The sequence below is a fragment of the Branchiostoma floridae genome, chromosome 6 (assembly GCF_000003815.2).
Source record: "Branchiostoma floridae strain S238N-H82 chromosome 6, Bfl_VNyyK, whole genome shotgun sequence".
Classification (NCBI taxonomy): domain Eukaryota; kingdom Metazoa; phylum Chordata; class Leptocardii; order Amphioxiformes; family Branchiostomatidae; genus Branchiostoma; species Branchiostoma floridae.
In genome coordinates this window covers 14,244,761-14,265,092 of record NC_049984.1, presented here as the reverse complement: position 1 = coordinate 14,265,092, position 20,332 = coordinate 14,244,761, and the positions used below count along the sequence as shown (strand labels likewise).

Sequence of the window (20,332 nt, the reverse complement as noted above, 5' to 3'; positions counted from 1 at the left end):
ATTCTGGGATTGAATTCTTAGATAATAATCATGTTAAGTGCATAAATAGGCACCAACATAGATGAGTTTTTGTGTCTGACTTGTAGATTTGCCTACCAATATTCAATTTTTCTGGAAATCTTGGTACAGTCATATCTCCAGTACTTGTTTTACATTCGTGTAATGTGGTAACAAGCAGAAGCAATTTCATTTAGGACAAAGAGAATGCTTGCAAACTCTTTATGATACCAAACTGCTGAAATATTAAACAAAACATAATCATCATTACCTGTCAGTTTGGTACAATTTACAACTTACAGTCACATTTGATTCCATCTACAGTAAATAAGTTAGAGCAACTGTCATTTCTAGTAACTTAACATTGGAACTAATATTATTTCTATTTTTCTGAGTGAACTTAGCCTGCTGTAGATACCCACAATGATGATGATGATGATGGTGATGATGATTATAGTTAACTTTAACCCAATGGCATAGTCTTAAACCCTTAAACTGCCAAACCCCGGGAATGTACAGATATTAAGATATATATGCCATGTGTGCTGTGCCCGGTTATAACCAGGATAGGGTATTCTGGAAGAAAACACCATTGCATTCAGGTAGCACGCAAAACCTGGATCATAGGTGTGTCAGCATTGTTTGTGGGTTTCATGTTTGAGGTCAGGAGTCAAACCCTGGCACTGACAACATGTATACTGGGCAGAAAGTCTGACAGCTTAAGGGTTCATTTGTTAGTGTCACAGTTCTCTTATGGGTAGGGTTTTTAGAAATTGACTAGGGACCTCTAAAGAACGGAAACTAAGGTGCCAAGATGGATGTTTTGGAAGATTAAGCCAAAGTTATTCCAAAGTAATTAGTGCCCTCAGCAAGCGGTTAGGGTTTTATGACATGGACTGACGTCACTTTGACGCAGTACTCACAGTTAGTAAAAACATACATGCAAGAAATTCTACATTGTCACTTAGTATGTATTGATATAATACAGTAGATTAGACAACTTGTGCTGTGTTAATTGTTCTGTATTTAGTTTTTTTGGTTATCTAGTCTCTTGAAATTAGCTTTCGGGCATGAATTTGCGTCATTCAATTAAGATATGCAGAATATTTCCCCCTCTTATCTTAAGAAAAAACTTTTTCTAAGTATTAGCTGTTACGTAGTAATAGAAAATAAAATGCAGTGTTTATAAAGAGGGTGTAAAACACTGATTACAACAGCCATGACTGTCGGCTGTTCCAAATGATGTTTAACCTTGAGTAAGCTTTTTCCTATTTTAACCTGCTCAACCCATGGAATTAAAGGTGTTGGCTAAATAAGACAATTGCAAAGCTATCCTTACACCAAATTTCACATCATTTACTTCTAAAACAAAGCTATATAATATATACCACATTGCTTAGAAGAATCCAGAAGAAAACCAGGGAACCACCATCAAGACAATGAATTTCCTTCTATGTGGGAAATGAAATGTTTATGCAACCTTCTGCATGTGCATCATATCAGGGCTCAAAATACCCATATACAACATGCAATCTGTGTGCTATTTTGATATGCACATACAAATATTCTGAAGGTTCAATCTGGCATATGGAAGATGCTAAATTAAATTATGTTTTCACTGTGAATATCTCATACAAATATATGTTCTATTGCACTACATCCCACTACAGTGCTTGTATTGCACAGGTACTGTCATCTCCCAAATAGATGTAATGAATAGTTTATTTTTTATGGCCTCAAAATCCTTTATAACTAATAAAAATGAATTTCATTTTCATTTTACTTATTTAGCCAGGTATACACTCTAAGGACAAAATCCCTGTTTTTCAGGAGAACCTGACAGTGGATACATCAAAAAGAGCTTTTTTCTTGTTAGCTGTAAAGTACATGTATATCATCATTTGACTTCAATGGGAGCTTTGGATGTAACATTTGAATAGAAGAATCTGGGCCAAATATAGAAACATCCACATGTTCTATAATTCTATATTCTGGTCCAGAGCTTTTTTGGATGTACATGTAGATGTGTTGCAAATTGCTTGTAAAATTTTTGCCAACATGCAATTTTGCATGTAACTGAAATATGGCATTTCAAACCCTGAGCACATCTACCTAGTAGTATTACATGTATCTGCATCTCTTTTGGGGGAATGTGCCGTATCCTCAATGCAGTAACATCAGCAATGGTTTCAACGTGACACATACAAAAGCTGGCAGCTGTAAGCATAATAAATCTAAGAACTGTGCAAAGTGTCAATAATTGATTAATGTGACCTTTTACAAAGGAAATTTGATGACAGTTGCAGCAAAACGTACCGGGGGGAAACGACGCTTTATGGTAAAACAGTGTCTACCGAGCCAGATGTTGTTTTGCATCTACTCAAATTGTAATTTTATTAGCTTTAGACTAATAAATTTACATAGTATTTATTATGAATTCTCTGGATGCATCAGTGTACTTTTTTAATGTCAATAACCTTTTAATGCATGCAGTTTTCATAATGTGTCCGTCATTTTTCTGATTGCTATTGAGATCAAAGAAAAGGTGTGAATATTTGGCATTCTGTGCAATTATCGATGCATGGCAGATAACTAAGGCGCAGGTCCCCAAGTGCGATGTTCAGGAATTCTGCTCTGGTAGTGCAGAAGGATTAACTAAAGCAATTAGAATGCAATTTCTGGGAGCAGCAAAGTTTTGTGGCGAGATTTTTGGGTCGTTCGCCAGGGAGTTGTAACGTTTTTGTGGTGCAATTAGAGCAAATTACTGGGCAACTTTTATAGCAGAAGACTTGGGGTGAATATTTGGGTCCTACCAGCTATGTAGAAAAGAGAATGACGATGAGCAGCCACTTTTTTCATAGAGAAAGGGTACAAGCTTAATCTGCTTATGATAGTGGTGTTTGTATCTTTCACCGTTTTTTTTTTTTCAAGATTGGACAACACTAATTATTTCCTAGGTTCTCGTACATTTTTGAAGGGAAAAATATACATTGTAGTAAGTAGTCTTCAGAAAAGCATAGGGCAGGGAGGAAGACTTGAATATGACTACAAAGTGTACATTGTATACACTCCACAAAACTGACTACTCTGAAATGTAAATTTACCCCTCAGGATTTGTTTTAAGTTTTTTTTGTTAAGCATACCAACAACCAACAAATAAAATTGGTGTGGCCTCGGATACTGATTTTGGAGTATGTCATTGATGTTGGTCTCTTAGATCATGAATTATAGATATCTGCCACTTTGACTCAGATCTGTCCATTTTGAAAGCCATGTAACGTTACTTTCCAAAGCATGTGGGAACTAACTATTCAAAATTGAGGTATAACGTTGGAATGCTTCTGGTTATGTGGCTCACATTCAAAATAATTCAGATCAAGGTGTTCCTTACGGTGTATATCAATTTTAACATCACCATCGAAAATGGGGTAGCATGGGTACTGATGATCTTGAAAGTCCTTGGACAAGGTGACATGTACTTGGGGGAGGGGGGGCAGTTAAATATAGAACTATATTTCTGAGTTGTTTTGTAATCTCTTGTATTACAGTTTTGTATCTCAACACTCCATAACACAGTTTGGGCTCCTATGCTATGATATCTCATAATCTCATCTTGGCAGGCAAGTTGCTTGGATGTTCCTGCCTTTTTCCCTTTATCTCTCCCAATACCACATAGCTCTTAAAAAGTCTTCTAGTTCACAGCACACATCCTCACTGAGTTGATGTACGTATAGAAAACAGTAATGCTCATAAGAGACACAGACTCAGACTGCTGTGTGCATTCTTATGTACCAGTATCCCCCAGACATCTAGAGCTAGCAGCACTGGCAGCAAATGTGAAAATCAGATCATCAGATTACTTTTCTTGGCAAGGTGCACAAGTAGAATTATCAGTGTTCATAACTACAGCCCAGTCTAGACAAGAGGAGAGAATGGTGGTAGGAAATACAAAATCTCGCCTTTCATGCCAGGAAACTAATGGAGTCTGGATCAGATTTCTTGATAATTAATGCCGAGACATCAAGATTAGAATAATCCTTCATGGCCATTGTGCTTGATAAGCTAACAGGACGTTAGCGATGCATTTCCTGATATGTGCAGCAAATTTCATTTACATTGACATTGTCAAAGGGAACCTTGTGTTATTTCATTTCCTGCATCACCATATTTTGCCTTTCAAAACATTTTAGCATACAAAACATTACACCCCTGATGTTTCATGTTGTGAGTTGTACTATTATCTAACCCCATGATTGGCATGTAGGTTTGCAGGTAAGAAAGGTACCAACTTTTTAAACATAAATGGTACTACTTAAAATTGAAACGCAACCTAAGCTTTCTAATTGGAAATCCAACCATTTTAAGTATTGAGTTGGAATAACTGTATTAGGTTGGACCAATAGAATTAGCTTTATATGGGGGAATAATGATTGTAATAATTATTATTTTCAACCTTTGAAATATAAGATTAAGAAAAATGTACAGTAACTTGATAACAATGAGTAGCAACAAATTTCAGGATAATCTTTTATGAGAAAATGGTGTTCTTTTTAGGTGATTAACTAGGTTTAACGTAGTTAACACATATCATACACTTCCTATTGCAGTATCCAAAAGCACAGGTGTTCTTGGCCCCCCCGGAAATGATCCTAATATACTGACCAGCCCAAAAGGGGGGTCGGAGCACCATTAGATTCCATTAGAATCCCCGACCTCCCTGCCCTTCATCTAGAAGTAGTCCTGTGGGAGTCAAAGGAACCAGCACCATATACCGGAGTCAAATTACTGCGCTGGTCATGGCAGGGGGCCAAATTGAACTCCATATTCATCAGGCATGATGAAGCTTTCTGTAATTAATTTTAGTGTACAAAAGGCTGCTCAATAGAGCACTGCAGCATTGGAAGAGTCAAGGTGTGCGCCACGGACTGTCAATAAGGCATGGGGGCAGGGCACGGGGTTGTCCAAAGTCTCCTGTGTCAGTGCCCTCTGTAAGTCCAAAAAGTAACATCACAGTTTGTAACCTTAGAGCAGACCGCATGTTGGCGTCCACTTTTTCACACTTACTGCCATTTTTGTGTCTATTATTTGATGAAATTCAATCAGTCAATGTGATAAAACACACACATACCAGTGCTGCATAGTAAATCCAGTTACAGTTAACTGGTGCAAGGGAGCAGCACTGTTGATTTGATTCTGCAGATACAGGAAGCGTTTCTTATTCAGAAGGGAATTTTAACAACGCGCCTATCTTACGTGCAATCTGCTGGAGTGTGGTGAGGGTTTAATCTGTGGGTTTCCCACAAGGTGACAAGTTTGTTGAACAAGGTGTGTCATAATCTGGACCCCAGGCATATCATGCAGCCATGGCCTAAAGAGTGGAACAGCTGAAGAGCTGCAGTCCTTAGTGCTGAAATAATTGTAGCTGTGCTGACAATTGTAATGATCTTTATTGCAATTGTCTTTATTGATATTTATGATCTTTACATTCATGCCCAATGTGAACTAAATGCATTGTGTTAAATAAGCTAATTAAAAGGGTAGAGAGGTTGTCCTATATCTGGCATCTATATCTAACTCTCTTACATCTTCTTTAAATATGTGAAGCAAAATTTACTATTTAATTGTATAAAGCTGAATACTCTACATTTTAGGTTCAACAGTAACATACAGGTTAATCTGTCCTGAACCCCTAGTAAGGAATGACCCATAAGCCTGAAAGATTTGGAGCCACAGCACCTTAGCTACAACTGTATGTGAACCCTGGAGAGTACGAGTTTTGAAATCATTGTATCTGTACTGTATCTACATTTTAGGCATATCAACACATAGCTTCAGGATTCTCCAAGACATAGTGACTCATAGTCTGGACCTCCATATCCAAAGGATTTTGGTCCATGGTACTGAAATAACTGTAGCTGTGCTTTATCTACATTTTAGGTTTATCATCAATACATAGCTTCATGATTTTGATTCTTCAAGGCATAATGTGTCATTATCTGGACCTCCAGAACCCAAGGATTTTGTGCCACAGTAGCTAAAGTACAGCTGTGGAAGGACTCTAGAACAGGAGTGTATGTTACTGAAATAACTGTAGCTGTGCTGTATCTACATGTTAGGGTTATCATTAACACAGAATTCTCCCAGGCATATTCAGTCATAGTCTGGCCCTCCACATCCAAAGGATTTGGGCCTCAGCAGCTAAGGGTGATCCTGAGTCTTCAAGGCATATATATTTGTAGTATGTCATAGTCTGGACCTCCAGATCCAAAGGATTTGGGACCATAGCAGCTATGGTACAGCTATGAATGTACCCTGACAAGCAGGAATCCATGAAATGACTGTAGCTGTTAAGCATTTTTTAGGTTTATAAATACATAGCTTTAATGTTCTGTATATCCAATGCATAGTGAGTCATAGCCTGGACTTCTGTATCCTAAGCATTTGGGGCCACCACAGCTTAGGTACAGCTGGCAATTTTGTCTGTGATGAATGCAAGTAAAAGAGATGAATGATTCTATCATGGTGGGTCAATAATAATGGCCCCAAGCTGCAGGCCATCGGCTGTACAATAGGTGATCAATATAAGCTGGCACCATCCCTATGGACTGGCCAATGCTTTCCTCCTCAGTGCCTGCATTATGTCTCCTTTCAAAGGTTTATGAAGATAAGGCTTTTGACATGTATGATACGACAAAACACAACAATTTTTATTAACACAAACAACAAAAGTACAATGGCTGTTATGAGGACTACTGCAACTATACATGGAAACAAATAAGTGGATACAACAAATGAATTAAATTAGCTACAAGTGTATGAATAGATAAACATGTGTGGGGCGTATCATTTGCACCACTGGTTCTAAGAGCTAAATATTCTTTGACATTTCATATAACATCTCTCCGAACATACTCAAATATCAATGATGTAATGGAGATAGTAGCAATGAAACACTGCACAAAATACTCTTCTCAACAACTCTACTTTGTCCATTTGCAACTTTCTCATTTTATAAAGAGTGGCCTCTTTTCAGTCAGTGTTTACTGTCTTGTACATTGTATCATAAGAATATTCAAATGTTTGATATGGTCCAGATGTGACCTAGAACACTTCCATCCATGTGAAATGGGATGCTATGAGTATTCCTGAACTGATCAATACCAGGTCATTCATGTCTGGGAGATTTATGTGAAGGATCATTCTACTGACATCAGTATGTCATCATTGAAATCATAACAGCAATGGGACACATTAAAATGCACAGACTATGAAGCTTGTTTTTTTTACTTCATTTTTACAGTTTTATCTGAAACAACTTATTTGTAGAAGCAACAAAGAAACAGCTGATACTAACCCTAGGTTTTGTAAACCAAATATTCCTCACAGGTATTTATATTTACAAGCATACATGGATAAGAATGTGTGTGTGCATGTGCATGTGTGTGTGTATTTGTGTGTGTGTATCTGTGTATCTATTTCTTTTATGTGTATATGTATTTGTACATAAGTACAGTTCATTGTTTTGCTGACTAGAACTGTAACACAGTGTTTGACTGTATTCCACAACGCAAACGCCAGCATGATCAATACAGCTTTGTGGCAGGTACAAATTACTTCCAACATGATGGACCCAGGAAGGCAGCAGTCCATGGTACTGAAAAGTTTGTAGCTGTGCTGCAGCTAAGACAGGCCATCTATTTTTCAGGATTCTGTCAGTTTATGGGGCCAGATAGGGTTACACAGACATGCAGAGACACAGTGGGCTGAATATTCCCCAGTAATAACTCCAATCTTCCATTTTCTGTATTCCTTGGGCTGTAACACTAGTGATAAAGATGCCAGTTGTTGATGAGGAGGCTCCACGATCTTGCATGCATACAGATGCTACCCTTTCCTGTGCTTTCTGTCTTAGAATATCTATGACAGCAGGCCATGGACCAAATTTTGTAATATTTCTGATGCTATAGCTAATATCATACCTTGCCATGACCGGAACATTTGTGGATGTTAGAACTAATATCAGAGCAGGCCATGACCAGATTTATCTGTGTTTGCTGCACTGCAGAGGCCTTCAGCAATATCAGAATGGAGTTTACGACTTGTAATGGCCCATGTGTCATGCTGTGGAAGCCTGATTTAGCCTGGGTGACCATTATTTCAGCTGAACCTTCTTGCTTGTGGCAGGATCAGATACGTGGGTTGTATCGCAGGTCCTATTTGGTGACAAGCAAGAATTACATGCTCTGTACGATGGAAAAGCAATAACCATAAAATCTACTGACTCTTAAGAAAGTAAGGACGTGAAGAAACACCATCTCGCATGGTTTAACCTGCAGGGGCATTCTTTTAGAATGTGGGAAAGAGAGAAGGAAAGAATAGGTGCAAGAAGAGTATTTAGGTGTAAGTCCTCCTCTTATGCTTTTATAGAACAATCAGATCACCATATTGACTCCTGGCCTTTCCAGATGATACAGTTTTACAATTGCAAACTTCCCTCTCTCATGGGCATTATCTATATAAACAAAGAATACAAAGCAGGTGACGTGATGAACACAAAGTAATGAATTAGTAAAGGAGACGGTACTAATAGACTTGTCCTACACAAAACCTGCTGTTAATTGTGCCCCATAATTTGCTGTACATGCGCTACTAGTAGAATGTTCACATAAACCCATAGCCTAACTGTTGTCTCATAAAACATACAACAGCCTGTGATGGACCCTAATTCTCCCATGGTTTACTGTTCTAATGCAGAAAGCCTCTCAGGGGACCAAACCCCCTGTTATAGTCAGAATGGCTGCTCCCAACCCTGCTGAGGGCCCCTGTTTGACCTATGACCTGGTGGCCCATATACCACTGTTTGACTGACACCCGCATCAATCTCGTTCTTGGCCCTATCACCTCTTGGTAGTTGCTGATCTTACACGGATCCTCCTGTGATATGAATATAACAGTTCTATTTTTGTGTATGGTGAAAAGTGTCTTGCCATGTGTGTTGTAGAATTTAAAGTGAAAAACTGTGAGCTAAGAAATAGATTTTGTATTGGAAAGGAAATTGGTGAGCAAACATTATCTGCATGCTTTGAAGATAGATCAGATTTTACTGGGTACTAGTATCAGAGTGCCCCTTATGATAAAAGAAACCAAACTTTAAAAAGACATACTATTGCTGAAAGTTATAAATTGTGATAATTACAGAAATGTTGTCAGGGTATCAGTTGAAAGCACCTTTAGTTTTACTTAATGAAATATTTGGTGTGATGGTACAATGTATGCTTCATGAGTTGTAACAACATGTTTTTTTATTTGGTTTACCTGTTTTTTGGGACACCCTGTGTGTGTTGATTATGTATACTACTAGTATGTTGTAAACGGAATATTCCCAGTGATGCATTAAAACAAAATAATCTTCAACCTCAAGAGAGCCCAAGAAATCATAAGGTTTTGGAGTCATTTCTGAATGCAGCGTAATTGCAGATTTAGCCTCTGACTCATTTTGATATTGCTGGGACCTTCTGCAATTGAACTGGGTCTCATTATTTGTCCAATCCCTCCCAAATCATGCAATCCATCATGCTGGTATAGCTATGCCCATAGGCTTGGGTTTGTAGAATTAAAAATGTTTCCCTTCAACATGCTGTACGGTAGCCTCCCTTTGGTCGGCTATACTCCTTTGCCAGCTTTGATACTATCTTTAGACACTGTAGGGTCTGCTTGCGCTATAGTAAGTCCCTTGCCAGCTTTGATACTATCTCTAAGGCACCATAGGGTCTGCTTGGAGACTAGCTGTACGGATGTTTTTCTTTTACTCTTTGTAACATCCATTACCATGATACAACCACTTATCATAATACTGCAAAATGAAATAAGAGATGAATGTAAGGAGATCTACTAGTGCAGCAACAGTAATTTTTTAGGTGTGCACACTTGAGACATCCAGGTGTAAAGATTATAAAGAAGGCTTCAATATAGTTATACATTCAAAGACAACAAGGTCAAAAGCTTTCCTCCATTCTCCTAACCTTATTTTTATCTATGCCAGCAGTACAGTTCTACAGTATGTCATAAGGGTTGTGACAGGCCAAAGTTATATGGACATTCTTGACAGTATATGTCTGTTTCTCCTTACTTTTTGTGCAATTACTAACTGGAAAGAAAGGAACAACAGAGGATGTATAAAGGCACATAACGGCAACTTAATTATGCCTAGTTTTGTCCTGGCGGTATTATGTAACCCCCTCCCAACTGCGCGCTGTTCTTTGCGCAATTCTACACTGTGTTACAACTGCGATATTTCGTTTTAATCAGGGCTAGAGAGACATAGATAGATACACAGCAGAAGTGGCAAAGGTAAGTTGAATGTAAAAGAACATGTAACTGAGGAAAATGATTGTTGATAATGTATCAAATTAGTATTGCTTGAGAAATCGTAGTAAATGGGGGGGGGGGTATGGTAATTGATGTTAACAGCACAGTAAGATTTTCTCCAATATCTGAATGCATTAAAAAAATATCTGCTTTCTCTGTAATCGATTTGCCAGCTTCTATTTAGTGTGCTCCATCTCCAATATATTGTCATCTTGACACACAGATTCTTCATATTTGTTCTCCTTGTATATCTTGTTACAAGGGTTGCCTAAAGTAATGTTCTCTTTTGGGTTAAGTCTACAGAATTGATGGTTGTACTGATACATGTATCAAATGATGATTGGTAGCTTGTATTCAGCTTTATTATTACAGACTTGAGTGTGGTTGATAGTGATGAGATAGTGGCTGTAAATTTTCCAACATGGCTGCGGCTAGCTCAATAGCAACTAAGAACATTACTGTGGGTGGCTTTGATCATGCAAAACGAAATTATAGTTTGTTGGCCATTGATTTGCCCACATTGATTGTAATATCTGCAGTTACACCTGGACCAAAAGCCAGGTTAAATTGAACGAAAATAATTAAGATATACATGACATTGTAAATAATTATAAATATATTTGTAGCTATTTTCTTTTATAGTAATGTGAAACATTCTGGGAATACCATTAAGACCTTATTGATTGGATTAAATGGATGACATCAGTGTATGCATCTATTTTACTCTGTTTAAAAAAGAACACATTTTCAATCATACTGTAAATTGTATCGGTCCTAGGTTCCAACTCCAGGTGCCCTGGCAAGAGGCAATTAGCCTCAGGGTACCTGATTTTGGTTGGGGAGGTAAAATGGTGGAAGGAGAGGGTTGGGCTCCGCCTTCCAATACCGTGCCCTACGTGCACACAGTGAATAACAACTCGCTGGCCCTACAGTGTCAAAAAGGCTAAGAAACTACCATTCCACCTTTTAAATGCCTCTGAATACATTAAGCATTCATTTTCTAAAGTCAGAATGTGCCAGAACTATTTAATGACAAATTTTGCATTTATTTTGCCTTACATTAGGAGCTGTTTTACTAATAACTTTAGCATCATAATTGACATATGAGCTTCCTTTGATTGGAAACATCAGTATGCACTCTTAGTTAAAGGTTTGAAGGATTTTAGTCAAAAACTAAGTCAAAAACAATCTATACTATTTAATTCAAAGACCTTAGGTAAGTAAGCTGCATAGTCAGGATTTATTGTTGCCTATGGCTACAGCATAAAACTGGGCCAATGTGCTTTAATTCAGTGGATAGCAGGCACATAGAGGCATAAAATGTATCAGCTGATGCTGATGGCATGTACATTGTACCTTCATGAACATGCATTATTTTTGAAGTTACTGATGAACACAAGGGCACAATAGCTTGAACCACTAAATTATGGCTGCTCTTTGGTTTTGAATAATCCTACTGAATATGAAATTTGTACATTATGACTGTGATTACATTAGATTATACGGTACTAAAGAGCAAAACTAATCATCTCCATAGTTGGGATGTATAGATCTTCATGGCATGCTGTTTTACCATTGTAGTTGTGCATCATCTACAATCTGGACATTTTTCATGGCTTTTTTCAAATTGGTAGGTCAGCAGAATACATTGTTGGTCACAGTTGCTGTCCTGCTGGATATAGACTTCCCTACAGAACCTGGTAGCTTTATTTGTACCGTTTCCACTTTCAGAGACATAACTTTGTATTAATGCTGCCCAGGCTTCTGTAATGTGTCTGGCTCTCACTTGTCAGGGCCAATTCAACATGTTCTCCTTCTATATGCCAACGATGGCTTGACATTTGTTGTAATAGGGTGACATTTGCAAGAGGTTGGGCATTACAGGGTAGGCGGAGCCTGCCAGGCAATTATGATATAAACGGTCGGTGTGACATTCTCATGACAGATTCAGGCAGGAGGGAAAATGTCTTGACACGAAATCTGTAATTTTCTTGCAGCCCACTTGCATCAGACATATACATGTTATTCAAGAATATGGCTCATTTCAGAAAGCATTGCAAGCGATATTATAATAATTTCTTGTAATCATCTTTGCATTTTTTGGCAGCTCAAAGATGTAACCCATGCAATGTGAAATGTTTCAGGTAGAACAAGGCCTCCTTTTTTAGTAATTAACTATGAAAATGTTAGATAGAATGATTGGCAAAGTCATACTCTTTATATATTGATTTAGGCTAAGCTGAAAACTGTTCACAGAAAGCTGAATCTTGTTTCTTTCTCTGTTTTCTGACATATTTGCTCTTTGACAGATTTTGCTTTGCAATTATAGTATTTGACATACCTAAAATGTCTAATGATTTTTAAATGTCCATAATGTATAATGTATCTTTTAATGTACATGTATCTTTTAAAAATGAAAATGTCAAATGCTGAATGTATCAATGAAGACTATAGCCCATTTTTCTGGGCTTTTCCTCGTTTGTGCATGTGGTTGGATTGATCTGCAGCTATGCGCATGCAAAGCAGATGGCCTGGAGGGCAAGGGTGTAACCTCCAGAGGTTGGTTTGGCCAAAGCTCTTAGGATAATTGGCATTTCCACTGGTCTTATTCATGGAGAGAAGGATATGGCTGTGCACTTGACCTTGGCCCCACATGACTTCTTTCCATCTCAGTCAACTATATGTGGATTAGACATTGAAATGTTTTAAACAGGTACAAGATGTCACTTTAGACCAAGTAGGTGAGTTAAGATTTGGAAAGAAACTTGGAAATGTGATAAAGGCAAATATCTCTTTCTCTTAATAAGATTAAAGTCTATCCCATGATTATGAGACTGAGTGAATATTGTGAACCATGTCAGATGTAATAGTGGCTATTTGCTGTCTATGTTAGAGTCTAGCAAATGTGACTCAACTGATACAAGAGGTATAGACTTCCAGGCACCTTTGATCCCACAATGAATATGTGGAAAATAACAGTTACTTACAAAAGCAACTTTATCCTGTCTACATCAGGGCCCATTAATGTGACTGGGTCAGGTGTCATGGTGACGGGTCATTTATCCTGAGGAGGGCTATTATCATTTATCTAAGCGATAGTTGCCTTTATAGTTTGAGCTTTTGCAGATGACTTTTCACCTACTCCCAACCACAGCCAAAGTTGCTCTCAACAATGTCCTGACCACAGTCTGAGGTAGAGTGGTCTACATAATGTATTCATTGTGGGGTCAAAGGCGCCTGGAAGTCTGTACCATTTGTATCAGTTGAGTCTCATTTTATAGGCTCTAACATAGACAGCAAAAAGCTGTCTCTGTCATGGTTCACAACATTTACTCAGTGGCCATGGTTCAACTGTGTGACAGGGGCTTAATGCTGTTTTGGTTCCTTCCTCTCTCAGGGTGGAGGCCTACAGGGAATACAAGCGTAGCACCAGCCCCCTGGTTCCTCTGCCTCCGTACTTCTACGGACGGCTTCCCGACGCGGTCAAGTGTTTTGTCTGCTGCGAGTTCCCACTGTACAACACCATGGACGAGGCGGACGAGGACGAACTTGAGGTCAAAGTTGACGAGGTCAATGGGAAGGCCCGGGCAAACAGTGCATGATGGGGCAATGAGGAACTATAGGAAAAACCAAACTGGACGAGACACAGAAATAGCAAAGGAAATTACAACTGCTTAACATTCAAAGAGACTTTAAGTATTCCAATTTTGTTGTTGCCCAGGCATGTGTTATATACAGCTGAAGTTGCCACAGGTTCAATAAGAGGATAGTCAAAAAGAAATAGCATTGTGTAATCATGGTGTAGGGTAGCATACAAGTTAAGAGAGTAGAAACAGCAGAACCTGAATCTGTTGACTGAGTTTACATAAAACAATACATGGTTGGAATTTTCTACTTGTTTTCAAATTATATAGGAATTACTGTATATTCCAGCTGCTGAACTAACGGGTTATGAAACGACATTGTGCATTATCATGCTGAGGGAACATACTGAAATAGTTTGTAAATAATATATCGGGAAATAACCGTCAGAACGTTTTTATTTCTTTTCTAATGTATGGTGAGGAGCTAGGGGGCGCAATGTGGGGAAATTAGATAGCATGTCCACAACTACATGACACATGTAGACGTTAATTTTAAAATCTGTCAACCAACTACAAAAATGGCTTTTAGTGACAGATTTAAGTATAACATAGTCATCATTGAAATGTAGTGACAAAAATCATATCATAATCATGAACTATGCAGGACGTTTTTTTCACTTTCAGAGTGATCATTTGAGAATGTACTAGTCTGACAGTGATGCTGTGTACTAAATTTTGGCTTCTAGGAAGCTTTTTCTTTGGGGGATGGGTTCATTTTATCAACTACATACTTTTCCTAACAAATCCCCCTAGAGAAACTAAATTTGGGGTACCTACTTTTGAAAACTAGAACTAGGTTTAGATGTGTAGGGACATTGTACACAGAAGGCACACTCACTTCTCCACAATCATGTATGAAAGTCAGTGACATGTATTGAATTATTTGACTTGTCTACATCTGATTTTATAGAGGTAACATTGAATTGTCAACTTGAATTTTAGTCAATGTTTTTAAGTCTTTTTTCATGTTCAGTGCAATGTTTCATCTTTTACCTTTTGTTGTATAATTTCCTTTTTTTAATGCTAGCTGACATTAACAATTGTGTTGTGTACACAAAATGCAAGGTTTAAATACAGTATTAAATTTTTTCTTTGGATTTTTTATTGTTTTATTGGGGCTTTATTTTATAATATATTATATGGTCTTACTAATGCTGTATTATATCATTGTATATACAATTTTATGGGGAATGTATATAATACTTGAACGATATGGACTTGGTCACAACTGGGTGCTTCTGTGTGCCTCTATGTCTTAGACTAGGTAGAATAAAGGAGGTTCATAACTGTAGTTAGTATGAAGCGTATAGTTATCATCAATATAGTGTGAAAATTGCACACTTGTGAACCCAGCACTCCGTTGTTAAACTAGGGTTTTGCAAAAAAAAGCCACCCTTTTGATTTTGAATGCTATGACTGAGATGTACACCCATGTGAACAGAGAACCCTCGTGAACTGTGCACCCTTAACAACAACACACCCACGTCAACCTATGGTTGTTGCAAGCTTAATCCATTGTGAGCCTTGTGAGCTAACACATGGGTCTTGTGAACAGTACACCCTTGTCAACATATGGTTATGTGAAGTTTTCACTCATGAACACCCAATGCTTTGTCAACAATACAGCCATATGCGTGGGTCTACAAATTTTGTGCCCTTGCGGACCCAGCTTTATGTAATTACCCATATGGGTGTTGGAAACATTTTTGTACTGTGTTGATAGCCACCAGTATTTGTCAAAAGATCATTTTCTTTTAGAAAAGTACAACTTTGTTGTACATCTTTGTTACCAAGCTGCAACATAGTAATGAAATGGTATCATTATCTAAGAGCTTGTCTGGCATGTGGTGTAAAAATTTACCATCCTGACTTTGACTTTTGCAATGGGTATTTGAATACCTGATAAACAAAATATAGTAGTAAGCACAAGGTCTTCCAATCCCGAAAAGTATGGTAAATGTCTTGAATAAGATACTATTTATGTTAAAACTATGACCTTTCTTGCGTACCATATGACATTGCAAATGAGATGGAATACTGTCTTGTCTGGCATCATAATTCCTTTTCAGCTATTAAATACCACTGATACCTTCAGATACATGCAGATATTTCTACTGCTTCCCAATATGACAATTTTGTTACTTGAGGATATTGCAATTCATCGACTCAATGGAACCAGCGGCATAGTGAAAAGAAGATACTAAAAGAGAGGTAAAAAGAAGATACTAAAAGAGAGAAACCTAGAAACAATTATGTGTTAAGCCTCGATTTCTCTGCTGAACAACTATGTCCTTACATAGTGAAATACATACATTGTATAGGCACATCTGAAAGTCAGACAACTGTCCAAATGATTTTAAAGTTAAGGTACAAAATTGTTAACTTTTTTCCAACCATCAGATAGATGTATTGATCTGATGGCACTTAATCGTTGATCTCCACTCATTTAGTGTTAAAAATGTACGTGACAAAGAATCCTGACTCATTGGTAAAATGTACATGTATGCCTTCATTTCATGGAGTCTTGCCACAACAAGAGTTGTGTATCAGCACTGTCAGTTTCAATCAACACCCCAGGTATCATGTTTACAACGTTCTAGAGCTAGACTTCTTTCCTGCCCCCTTTGTATAACTAGAGATAGATTTGACAATACTGAAAATTATCTCCGATTATGTATAATCATAAATACATAACATCCAATGTGCATGAGAACAAAAAATGCAATAAAGCTTCCAAAAAAGTTGTATGTCAACTTGTGTGGCATCTTTGATTGTGTCAACTGTCATTTCCTGTTCTGTAGATTGTACAGTATAATAGATATTTATATAGACAATTTGGGAGACATATCTGATATAAAATTTAGATAGTGTGTTCTTTGATTTATGGTTTGGGTGATATAGCTGGTGCGTTTATTCCATTTAAAGATGGGGGGGCAACTCTTGGCACGAGCGCGAGTGTCCATTGTCCTCATGGATGAAGTAATGAACCCACATTTGTAGTGGTTATGAGTTTGTGTACCATGAAAAGGTTGAAACAGAGCGAGGTATTGATTAATATGATGGGGAGGAGGTTAAATGTCAATTATTACCCCTCCCCCCCCCCAAACCCACGAGATTTAAAATGGAATAGGCCTGCTGGTGTTAATACCATAATGGTGTTCTGGTAGGCAGATATTAAGCACAGGGATTGACATAGTATTAACCAGCATAATGCCACTCTCACTTCATCTTAAGGATGACATCCACTAGTGCATCACTTTTTGTCCGTTTCACGAAAAAAAGTTGATGGCCATACTGCAATTCATACAAAGAAACTCAGACTGAAAAAAATCAAAACCAAAGTGAAGTCAATTCCAAAGTCAAAGATGTGGAAAACAAAAAATTGAGAATTTATACGACCTGGAGTGTACATTTTTTTCTACCTTCCTTTTCTTCGCATGCTCACATTACTTTTGGGGTGCCATGAGGATGTCATCCATATTATCAAATCAGTATGGCGTATAAATACAACACAGTTGTACAGTTGTAGGGTATGTGGGTGTTGTAACTCTACAATAAGTTAAAGTGATGAGATTCTCTGGAGAGTCCAAATTTAATACAAATAAACAGAGAAAAAATGTAAAACTTCATTGACATTCTAGTGAATAAAACGTAGTTGACGATAAAGATTGAAATATTTTTCACTGTCAGGCAATATAGATTACCGTCATTTGATTTTTATCATAAAACCTGGGAAACAAGTTTAGAATAAAGATGGAACATAACTGTATTTCGAAGAGCCGAGTATTTTAGCAAATATTCTAATTAATCCTTTGCAAAATGATTTGTCCTATGTCTACAATTTTACTATAGTCTTTTACTATTAGTCGCTTAATACATTACCAGGGAATCATTGCAAGTGCGATAGTGCCATTACATTGACGCAGGTTCTTTGGTATCTTTTCTACCAAGGCAGTGATTTTCTTTTCTGTGTGCCTTCAAAATGTCTCCTGGTATCCATCATTATAGGAGAATTCTTAGGTAACTCCAGTGACCTCTAATCGACACATCTCCGGCTGTACCCTACGCATTTTTACTCCTTTTAGCGCAAACGAATAAAAACTAGCTGCCAAAAGTATCCCCCTATTTGCGCTATTTTTGCAGCCACAAGAGAAGCTTGTTGGAGACTAGTCGGTGTCGCCCTCCCCACACCCTCCCACTGCCCATATGTATTCCAGTCGTAGCCGTTCCCCGATGTCGTAATGGCTCGGGGAGTGGCCGGGAGCAGGTGCAACACTCGCCTCTTTTATGCATGATACGGCAGTTTTCCTCGTCACTCATTTCACAACCAGCGATCACGTGGATTGATGGCTAATTTGGAGCTCAATGTTGCAGGCTCTCACCGACCGTTTTCCTGTGCGCTGCAGCATCCCAGGAACCATAACTCCTGCGGCTGGATTCCGCGAAGCAGGTCGTAAACTAGAGGAATATCTCATTTCGTGGCAACAGACATGCTTCATTGGACACCGTCGTGCGCTCTACTTTTCATTCTCAGCAATGTCCTTCACAGCCAGAGCGACAAAATATGAAATAAAATATGAAAATGGAGTTCATTCCTCATCAATAGAATTAAAGATTTATTAGTTAGCACTACTGATATCGTCGTAATGCATGCTTTGAATCTACTTGTTTTAACAACGACGACTTTTAACGCTAACATACCTTTATCCGCGGGGTAACCTATATCCATTGAATTTAAAAACAGTTTACTTAGGTCAAGTCGAAGGGCGGTGGTTTCAAACTGTAATATTTTCAGATTATTGCAGTTTAAAACCAAACTTTTTCAACTCAATGTCCACGCATATCCTTTATTTTTAAACGGATATAGGTTACCCCAGGTAAAGGTCAACTTGCGCTACCATGGTTACTTAAAATTCAGACGTACTAAAATTCAGCATGGCGCGCTGACGTGCGCGAGTTCAAAACATTTACACGTCGTCATCATTGACCAGGTTATAAATCATAGAATTCCTGCTGTTTTGAAGAATAGCTCCAAAGCTTACATTGGTGTTCATATAGCATACTAAACATTTCATCACGTTACCGGTTGGCTCGCATTCAACCATTACATGCTCAAGTAGATACGAGAATTCTGCAGAATCATTGATAACTTCCAAACAATAAACAAGACCTAATGATTATTATGTTGATATGTATGCTTGGGTCTTATATTAAGCACCGATGCAATTTAAACCTTTTTATGTTGTAAAATACAACCAGAAGCTTGCCGTTACTTGCCTTGGCCTGTTTATAACGCCATGAAACTGGTTGTCTCGAACATTAGATGCTCAAACAGAATACGGGAAGTCTGCAGAATCATTGATAACTTCCGAACAATAAACAAATCGTAATGATAATTACGTTGATGTGTATGTTTGGGGTTTATATTAGCCATGGTTGGAAATTAAACTCTTTCTTATGCTGCAAAAGGCTATCAGAAGCTTAATGTTATTTTCCATTGTCTGTGTATAACGCCATAAGATAGTTTGGACCCCCTAGGGGGTGCCCTAATGACGGTCCAATCAGCAAGCCAAACACGGCGGATGCCGATGAAAGGGGACAGATCGATGAGGGAGAATCTAGTTGACACCGGTTGTGATTTCTGCATGCATAAGATGGGGATTACGTTTTTGGTGTCCCGTCGTTCCGTTCAGTGCAAACTGCATCTCAAACACTGTTGTTGTTGTTGTTTCATTCACATATGTTTGATATAAGGATTGGGCAGAAAGCATAGTACTTAAACATTACCTGTACCATAAATACAAAACAAGAATAAAAACAATTCAACATACATAGCAATACAGAAACGGACTAGCAAAGAAGATAAGTTGGTATACAATGAATAAAATTGTGGACTACTTAGTATATCAAAAATGTTACAGCTTTGTAAATGTGACAGTAAATGAAGTGGATGATCTAAGCATTGATAAACAGAGTGTACGGTCATTTGCTGTAGATTTACAACGTTAGAGAGAGATGGTAGCAGTGTAATTCTACTGATATAAAGTTTACGGTGTATTTTTACTATATGACAACGTCATTCACAAGTAGAAGAATCAATGCAATGATGTTGAAAAATATAGTTTACTTGATGATTGTTTTTAGAGACATCACCGTTAACTTGTGTTTTTATTTGCATATCTTATCGTTAATTCATCCTGCAGCCTACGGATAACGTGAATAGGAATCTCTATACATGATGTATGACTGTTATGTAGTGCAGTTTCCATATGGTTGTTTGCATTTTTGTAGTTCTTTCAAGAGTGTGACTAGCGTTTTATACA

General features: G+C 37.9%; 1 protein-coding gene across 2 annotated transcripts in view; it reads left to right on the top strand.

Moving 5' to 3' along the window:
* The window catches only part of LOC118417339, a 63,796-nt gene extending 48,688 nt beyond the window's left edge, over positions 1-15,108 (top strand). For both annotated transcript variants that reach the window (XM_035822884.1, XM_035822885.1), the window contains exon 6: positions 13,763-15,108. In XM_035822884.1, coding sequence (XP_035678777.1) covers positions 13,763-13,967 — 205 coding nt within the window. In that variant the 3' untranslated portion in view covers positions 13,968-15,108. The remainder of the gene's footprint in view (positions 1-13,762) is intronic.
* Positions 15,109-20,332: the final 5,224 nt, after the last annotated feature.